The 9,875-nt window shown below is 40.7% G+C and overlaps 1 protein-coding gene across 2 annotated transcripts; it reads right to left on the minus strand.

Moving 5' to 3' along the window:
- Positions 1–547: 547 nt before the first annotated feature.
- On the minus strand, positions 548–7,405 carry LOC144213408 (ganglioside GM2 activator-like). Of its 2 annotated transcripts, none has more exons than XM_077741860.1 (4): positions 6,943–7,405; positions 6,685–6,837; positions 2,880–3,062; positions 548–755 (listed from the first exon to the last, which is right to left on the minus strand). In XM_077741860.1, exons 1-4 carry the CDS (start codon positions 7,033–7,035, stop codon positions 621–623), a joined length of 564 nt encoding a protein of 187 aa, XP_077597986.1. In that variant the 5' UTR covers positions 7,036–7,405; the 3' UTR covers positions 548–620. The 2 variants fall into 2 exon arrangements, with proteins under 2 accessions (XP_077597986.1, XP_077597985.1); XM_077741859.1 differs by having other exon boundaries at positions 548–776; positions 6,943–7,392.
- Positions 7,406–9,875: the final 2,470 nt, after the last annotated feature.

The raw sequence follows: 9,875 nt of genomic DNA on the forward strand, positions 1-9,875 counted from the left end.
CTAGTAGAAGAAATTTAAAAAATATATATTTTTAATAGGGGTGACCCCACCTCACGGATTTTCACTTTCACGGGGGGTATGACTCCGCATTAACCGCAATAATCGCGCTAATGCTGTATATTACCTTGTGAAAAAAATAGTCAGGTCAGAAAAATAATCTTATGGTTACTAGAGCCAATCAAATGGGTTATTATTGAAAATTGCTGAATGTTTTGATAATATGAAACAGAATTCAATTTTAGGTTAATAATGTCAAAGGCCAAAGAGGTCAGAAAGAGAATTTCACGAAAACTCAATAGTGAATAAGGTGATCATTAATGGAATTGTAGGATATGTTTTTAACTCAACTGAAACAGGTGATTACATTTTGGGGAAATTAGGTCATCAGTGGTCAGGAAAAGAATTTCATGAGAACCTCCAGAGTGAATAAAGAATTTTTGTTGAATTTGCAGGAAATGTTTGTCAACTTGAGCAAAGAGAGATGGTTGCATTTTTAAATAGTGATTTCAAAAGGTCACATAGTTTACAAGTTAGAAAAAAAACACGATTATGGTTATTACATTTTATTGTTTTCAAAAATATTTCAGAGTCAGTCATGATGTGTTGATTCATGCTTGCCCTCATTCCCATTGCAGGGACAGTGCCACCTTGAGGCAGCTCAGCTCTTCCACGCCATCCCCCAAAATCCCTCGAACACGATAATCGCCATTGCTGAGCCAAGATGGGGCATCCACGAAAGGGACGAAGAAGCTGGACTGTGGGAGGGCATATGAGCCCTCAAAAAACAAACATTTGTAGTTAATAGAGCTCAACGAGTAATAAATACATAAAATAAACAAGAAAGTGGCTCAAATTTTTAAAATGAACAATAGATTAGTGGATTGTTGTTTTTAACAAGAGATGCATTTTACATGCAGAAGCCCGAATTTGTTCTAACCATTCTAAGGTCCCCTACACTAACTATGAAACCCTTTATGAAATATTTGCGAAACACAAAAAAGAATGAGGATGATTACTTAATAAGGCAAGCCAAGACTTACCGTTAGGGCGGATGATCAAAGAAGTAAATGTTTGGCTGCTGAGTAAATAAACGTGCACAATACTTAACCACTTAACTTAACTTCAAATTATGTTACGTTTAATGATGTATCGATAACACAGCGATTACCTTTGGCGACTTTTCATAATTTCCTAAAATGGGAAGGAATATGTTGTAAGGCTGGACAATGGCAATTTTTTTTTCAGTTTCTTAATTTTAAATGTATTTCATATCTAGAGATAAAAACTTTTTGTAACCCGAATATTTCATATGGATACCTTTATAAGTAGTATGTGTAGTGTACCGTACTTTCATACCAATAGGGCACACTTAAAAGAATCAAATTTTCTCTCAAATGGTAGTGCACCCAATCGGTCGGTCTGCCTTGTTTTTGCACTAAATGAAATTTTTGGTTTTATCTTACCGGTATGCTACTTATTGCGATCAACCCAGTGGATGTTCACCCTAAAAATAGCCTCTACGCGCATTCCAAGCATTACGCTAAATCCATTCAAAACATCCCGGGCAATTTGACTTCCGTGTACTTGCAGCACTTTTAACCCCCCCAAAACACTCTCAATACTTAAAGAAACAGCATAATAGAGCTATCCAGACGAAATGGCTGAGGTGAATTAGAACAGAACGTGTGTGTGTGAACGCTTGGAAATTGGACCGAAGCCATGGATCTAACACAATTTAACAGCTTTGCGAACGGCTTGTGAGTGATGAATGCCGGGTGGCTAAAATTAGCAGACGGGCAGGCAGCGACGCATGAGTTACGTGACGATTTGCAATGGATATGCAGTGATCACTCGCTACTTCGCGGTTCAGCCAACGCAGATTCAGAGCTTTGCGCTTTTTTTGGGGGAAAAAATAATACAAATATTACATTGAGACAACATATTTTAGTGTTTTTTGTTATAACATGAATTTATCTCTCTACCCGTATTCTATATGGTGTACTGTATACAGGGGTGGTAGAAAAATAAAAAAATAAAAAATTAAATTAAAATTAATGATTTTCAAAGGGGCATCCCTACTTCGCGGATATTCACTTATGGCGGGTGGTCCCGGTCCCCATTAACCGCGATAACCGAGGGATCACTGTAACAGCAAGGAGAATCAAGGTGTCGGGCAGCACTGTTGTTCGAGCTTTCGCCAAAGCTGGAATCATGTTCCCGGAATACACATCTCTGAATGACAGTGAGATGGTGCATTGCATATTGAACCCCAAACTCTTTATATCAGATACAGAAGATGAGGAGTTTGACAGTTTTGTAGATGTTTAACTGCTTTAACTTCTATCAACTTGTGTACCTTTTACCTCAATAAAGCACTATTACACTTTGTTTTGCTCGTGCTGTCTTTAAAAAAAACACGCTAGCGGCTAGCATAACATAGGTACGCTAGCGGCCAGACTAGACTGCACTCTTTCAGACGATGCATTTTATAGGTGTGAAAAGACTATATATTATTGCTGGCACGCTGCATTGAACTGTTTATCCGCTATTAATCGCATGAGGTCCAATTAACTCCTTACATTTTTTTATGATTTAAATACAAAAGTTATATGCATTATAATATTCCTATCTTTGAGCTATTTTTCCTGTTAGCGCTTCTCAAATTCACCGCCGTAGAGATCAAATCTATTTCAGCTAGGAAGGCTGCTCTGGACTAATATTTCACATCCATTAACAGTGATAGAATTTGAATGGGGGTAAGCGACAACCAAACTACGATCACATTACAATTGAAAAAACAAACAAAATAGTTTTACCTGTATGAGAAAGGATGCTAGATTTTTTTCTTTTACCCGTATGTAGAATGTAACTCCACTTACGCTCTTAAAGGGACAGCGACAAGGCAGACCATATGCATGTAGCGGTTCTGGGCAGTCCTGTCCGGGTGGAATCATCTGATTCAAAATGTCACAGATGTCGGGGTAGTGACAACTTCCCAGGTCCAACAAACATGGGATTTTCACCCAAAAACCCATCACTTCCTTCTCCAGAGTAATGTTAACCTGAAACACAAATCCAAAAGTAATTCCATGGTATTTAACTTATTACATGCCATTGACAACCATGAACTTGTTCCAGTGTAATTCATTTTGACTGGGTAGACATTTTACAGATTTTTTTCACTCTTGTTTCCTAAAATATTCTCATCTCTCATCTCATTTTCTGAACCGCTTTATCCTAATTGGAGTCCAGGAGTGCTGGAGCCTATCCCAGCGGGCTAGAGGCGGGGGACACCCTAAATCGGTTGCCAGCCAATCAGAGGGCACTAGGAGAGGGACAACCGTGCACACAAACCTATACCTATGGGCAATTTAGAGTGTCCAATCAGCCTACCATGCATATTTTTTGAATGTGGGAGAAAACTGGAGTACTCGGAGGAAACCCACACGATTGTATATATCTTTCCATCCATGTTTGTTTTTTAACTTAAATATTTATTGTTTAAATATTTACATTGAGCTCTTTGGATGCCATTGGCGACGCTAGACGTCCAATATCTTTTGAGATATATATAATAAATAAATATTAGATTTTCCTTAGATGTTCTTTTTTGTGAAATATGTATTGAGAAAATATTTAGATACCACTGACAACGCTAGACATTCAACCCTTTTTGAAGGATGGGCAGGGCAAGGATTGTTCAATCACTAACTGCTTGTCACAACCTAAATAATAATTCTTAATTTTCTGAACCGCTTATCCTCACAAGGGTAACAGGGGGTCCTGGAGTATATCCCAGCTGACTAAAGAACATAATGTCATGGCTGTCTTGAGTTTCCAGTTATTTCTGCCTAAGTTTATTCAGTACGTGAAGTGACACACCAGGGGAGACAAAACTCTAGACCCTGCTTATTCTAATATCAAACATGCTTATAAGGCCACTTCCCTCCCTCACCTGGCTGGATAAGATCATCGCTGCCTATCCTTCACCTGTACATACACTCCACTCCGGTGGCTAACAAGGCCACAAATAAAGGCAATAAAAACTTGGCCCGAGGACGCCCTTTCTCAGGTGCAGGACTGTTTTTCCCATACCAAATGGGAACTTTTCAACCACCACAACCTCCAGGACTACACGGCCACTGTACTTTCCTATATCAAAAACTGCACGGACAACCCCACTGTAAATAAAAGGATACAGGTTTTTCCTAACCAAAAACCCTGGATGACCAAGGAAACACAAGCACTAATCAAATGCCATAACACTGCATTCAGGTCAGGGGACAAGCCAAAATACAGCGCTGCCAGAGTAGAGCTGAAGAGAGAAATTAAAAGGACCAAAGCAGCATATACAAAGAAAATTGAGGAGCACTTCACAAGAAATAACACAAAGAAGATGTGGCAGGGAATATGACATATTACCAATTACAAAAACAATGATGTCGGTTAACGCAGATGCCTCACGAGCTGAGGAACTGAACCGTTTCTTTGCCCGCTTTGAGACTGACAAATTAGTCCCTGTCTCAACTCCACCACCACCCTCAGCAGTACACTGAAGTTTCAGGAACATGAAGTGAGACTGGTAATGCGGTCTGTGAACACCAGGAAGGCTGATGGCCCCGACGGAGTACCTGGGAAGGTGCTCAAAGCCTGTGCTGACCAGCTGGCTGGAATTTTCACAAAATGTCCAATTGTTCCCTGCAACAATCCATCATTCCATCCTGCCTGAAAACTGCCACCATTATTCCTGTCCCCAAAAAGCCAACCATTGACAGCCTGAATGATTATAGGCCTGTTGCTCTCACGCCTGGGATCATGAAGTACTTTGAAAAGTTGGTGGGCCGTCATATTACTAATACAATCCCTCCCTCAGTTGACCCTCACCAGTTTTCTTATAGAGCAAACGAGTCCACTGAGGATGCTACCACCATTGCTCTTCGCACAGCACTGAGCCACCTGGAGCACCATGGGAATTACGTGAGGATGCTTTTCATTGACTATAGCTCAGCCTTCAACACTATAATACTGGACATTCTGACTGACAAACTCTCCCACCTTGAACTATACTCTTCCATCTGGTGCTGGATAAAGAACCGACCACAAACTGTTAGACTTGGTCCCCACTTCTCTCTCGAGGCTGTGTACAGAGTCCTCTTCTGTACTCTCTGTACACATGACTGTAAACCAAGCCACCAGTATGACTCCATCATAAAATTTGCCGATGACACTGCTGTGGTTGTTGTTGTTGTTTTTGGTGGTGTTGCTGTTGTTGTTGTTGTTGGTGGTGGTGGTGGTGTTGCTGTTGTTGCTGTTGTTGTTGTTGTCAAGTCACTTCAGGCGCCTGAGGATTACCCTCAGACAGCGCCAGAGCTGCCACTGGCCACAGTGGGGGTAGTGTTACGCTGTGGGGCTGTTTTGCTACCAATGGAACTGGTGCTTTACAGAGAGTAATTGGGATAATGAGGAAGGAGGATACAGACAGTAAATGGGATAATGAGGAAGGAGGATACAGAGAGTAAATGGGATAATGAAGGAGGAGGATTACCTCCAAATTCTTCAAGATAACATAAAGTCATCAGCCCGAATTTTGGGTCTTGGGTGCTGTTGGGTGTTCCAACAGGACAATGACCCCAAACACACATCAGAAGTGGAGATGGAATGGCTAAATCAGGCAAGAATTAAGGTTTTCGAATGGCCTTCCCAAAGTCCTGACTTAAACACCATTGAGAACTAGGGGACAAAGCTAAAGAAACAAGTCCATCTCAGAAACCCATCAAATTTAACTGAACTGGACCAATTAGGTCAAGAGGAGTGGTCAAAGATTTATCCAGAAGCTCGTGGAGGCTAGCAAAAGCACCTAATTGAAGTGAAAATGGCCAAGAGACATTTTACCAAACGCTGCTGTATGTATATTTTTGACCCAGCAGATTTTATCACTTTTTTCTTTTCACCCATAATCTATCTGTTCCAATCATTCTATCAGAGAAAAATCAGAGTTGTAAAAATAACTGGAAACTAAAGAGAGCCATGACATTATGTTCTTCACAAGTGTATGTAAACTTTTGACCACAACTGTACATACAAATACAAACATACACATACATACATACACGTGCAAACACAAATACAAACACACATACACATAATACAAACAAATGCACACACAGTTTCAGGTCAACAAACTATAATAGCCTTTCATTAATATGACCTAATGATTGTGCTCCCACTGTCTTACCCCACTTCTAAATAAAACTTCATTGTGCTGAATAGAATGTATGTAACCAAGTGTGTACGCAGCAGCTGTCCTGTCTTAAATTTGTGGAACGCATTTCGCGCAAGACTTCACTACACGTTTAATGAAAGAAATTGAATGCATATTAAATGTAAGTTTTTGACTTTTTGAAAATAAAAAAATCTTTGCTATAAAGACAAAAAGGGGAAAAAAGAAAATAGCAAATCAGTAAATATTATCTCGTTTTATACATTTTCAAATACATTTAGTATCATGAATATATTTTCGTCATCTTCTGTCGTCTTCGGTGACATCACAGTAATATATCAGTGAAGTAATATATCAGTGAATGACAATTGCATTATTTTTAATATTGTGCATGAGGCAATTTATCGACTCGCGAAAAAAATGGCGATTCATCAAAAATAAGTGTTTGTGGCAGCAATACCAACATTTAAGGGGGATCTGAGCTCCAGGGACGTGGTGCCCGACGCAGACGCCGTCACGTCACCGGGAATGGTGAAGGGGTCCGGTGACACCCTGAGGGTCTCCAGCACCACCGCTGCTTCCGGTGTCCCGCAGTTCTCCCACGCAAAGCCGGAAACCTCCACAGGTAACGTAAGAAAAAGTTTTGTGTCCATACTAAATCAATTTAGTTGCTTTCCATCAACCTTTGCATATTGTTCGTGTCAGTGAAGAGTCCGCCTTACCTTGACTTTGTTGATTCGCTTCCAGCCGTGCTGACTTTGACTTGACACTAAAACTCCCAGCATGCTCAATGCCAACGTCGCAACGGTTTTCATATTTCTTTGGTTTAGGCGAAAAATAAAATGAAACAATTGGAATAAAAGACGGCCGAAAAGGGCGCCGAGGTACGGTCAACTTCCACTTCTGTCTACTTCCGGGTTCGACGTTACCAAGCAGTTGTAAATCATGTGATCAATCACGTGATGCGGGACTGTTCAGTCCGAACAGCGTTAGAGACGCCATCGGGGACCTTTTTGGACAGAAAGAGCCATAAACAGTTCATTTTTTTTTTAAATGTAATTTTTGAGAGCCTGATAGTGTTCTTAATTTTGTTCTGAAAGATTTGGTGAGACAAGTGAAAAAATATAGACTAGACATTATTGAAGCTTTCACAGTCAGTTCGCTATGTTATCAAGGGAAAAGACAATTCTCTCGCGATCTGACTCCAGTTTAAAATCCATCTCTTCCTCAGCCCAAAGTGGGCGTTACCTGGAATATTAGTAGGAGGGTATCAGTTACAAAGGACCATGGCTTGGGGTAGGATAGTTTTACGAAACCGTGTCCCTTGGACAACTGTCAGATTCAGGAGCGGTTTGTTTATAATACTAGGGGTTTTAACTTAAACCTCTGTTAGGGCTGAGATTTCAAGATTTCACTTCTCTTTGAACTACAAGAACAGTATATTTGGACACAGCCCAGGAAAAGCTTTTGCAATGTTTGTTTCTCTTTGAAAAGCTTTTACAAATGCCAGAACACAGGAGCAATTGTTTATAAAACACACTCCAGAGCCACATGGATAATCTCTTTGATCAGGAAGCATGAAGCCGCCCTACATTCTGTCAGGAATTTACATTTTGAATATGACACGAAGTATGAGATCTCTATCTTCCTCAATCTTTATCTATCTTCATCGAAGCTTTTATTACAGAATATTCCGGGCACAGGTGAACTACAGGCAAAGGTTGTCATCCACAAATGCGCATAAAGAACTACTTGCAACCTACCTTTATACTGTCAGAAGGGTGGTACCGAAACTAAACAAGGATGAGATTTTCCACTTCATACAGTGAGCTTTTGTGATGAACAAGCAAATGGAAGATAACGACAATATTGCAAGTCGTCTGGCTACAGAACATAACTCTACTAAGGAGAAGAGTAGGTTCATGCTGTATTGACTAAATAAGGGGAAAAATACACATTTCAATGAGACCTCCTTTGGACACAAACAGGAATGTATATTTTGAATATATAACAAGTGTTAGACTAAGCTATTTCACCTGACTCCAATTCCTTAACTCTGTAGTCTCCAGTCTAACAATGGAGCGTGTTCAGCATCGGAGGAGACAAACCAGGGTAGAGCGAGTTTATCCACAGATGGTTTATTCCATTCATATTGATTCATACAGAGCTCCGGGTCTCCCTCCCATAGAATAAGCCCGCTGAGTGTTGATGTCCTAAAGCGGAGGATGGAAAAGACATTGTCCAAACCCGCGTTTGCCCAGTTATAGTCCAACAAAAATGCATATTCATTCGCTGATTAATAATGAGATGTGGGCTGGTCCAGGGCTGCTGTGAAGGGGGGTTTCTCTGGGCTCCACATCTTCCAGCCTTGAATCCACATCATCCAGACCTCTGTCTCCGCTGGTCCTATAAAGTCCCGACCCTCTGCCCTGCTCTTTGTTCCTCTGCCCTTTGAAGTCCTCCATCTGGTCTCTTATCAGTGTGAATCCCACCTTGAAATAAGAATCTCAGGAAGAGCCTTTTGTTAACATTGTAGTCGAGGAGTCTCGGACCCATCCTTCTGTTCATATTGTAATTGAGTTGGGAACAAGAGCTGAACCCTTCAGTGGCGATACTAAAACAAGACCGCCACAAAAAGAATGAGTAAAATGTGATATCAAAATGAAACAGCTATACTAAAAAGAATGAGTAAAATATGTCAAATTCTTCACAAGCCATACAGATTTGAAATGTAAAAATACATGAAAAGTTGTTGGGTCTGAAGTTACAGATCACCATAGTTACCAACCGTGTACAAAGGAAAAACGAGGCATGAGACTGTGCTACATTTTAAATGCAACCGCGGCTGAGAGAGGTGGGAGACGCGAGTAGATAACTCATGCTCGGCTCCGCGGAACTCTCTTATCTTCCCAAGTTAAATGTTGCTTTTATTAGGTTTCAGCATGACGTCATGGAAGAGTACAGTAGTTGAGATTATAGACATCATGGAAAAGTACAACAGTTGAACACTGAGACGTGTTGAGAAGAGATTATAGACATCCAAAGGACGCACCGTGTTTTTAGACGCAAGCCAGGCATGGCATATTTATATATATTATATATGGATGAATATCTAACCGCAATAGCGCTGGCTACGGAAGCAGCCCCTGGCGCTATTTCCGGTGCGCAGTGACTGCTGGGATACATAGTTCTTTTGTCAATACACCCAGGATGACGGCGAACACACTACTTTGGTGATACTTGCACCGAATGCATGCTACACCCACACGCTAAAAACATGTTTTTAAAAAGGCAACGGAAGCAAAACTGAGTTTGGTGGTACTTTATTTAGCCATTTTATAATGTACTCACGTCATCATCGCCCACAAATCCATCGAAGTCCTCATTTTCTGTGTCCGAATTCAACAATTGTCCATCGAAAACGCTTTAATACGTTCGTCCAGGCGGCCACAATCCATTCACAAATACTAGCTAGCTGGTAGCTAACCTAACCCTATCCAACAGTGCTTTCCATGCTTCGTCAAGCTATATTGATGTCGATGTATACAGGCCACAATCCATTAAGTGTATTGACAAAATAACTGTATATCCCAGCAGTCACTGCGCAGTACCTTTTCTACGGGGAAATAGTAGAGTCGGTGTACCCTATCAACTG

This window comes from Stigmatopora nigra, chromosome 20 (genome assembly GCF_051989575.1).
Source record: "Stigmatopora nigra isolate UIUO_SnigA chromosome 20, RoL_Snig_1.1, whole genome shotgun sequence".
NCBI lineage: Eukaryota > Metazoa > Chordata > Actinopteri > Syngnathiformes > Syngnathidae > Stigmatopora > Stigmatopora nigra.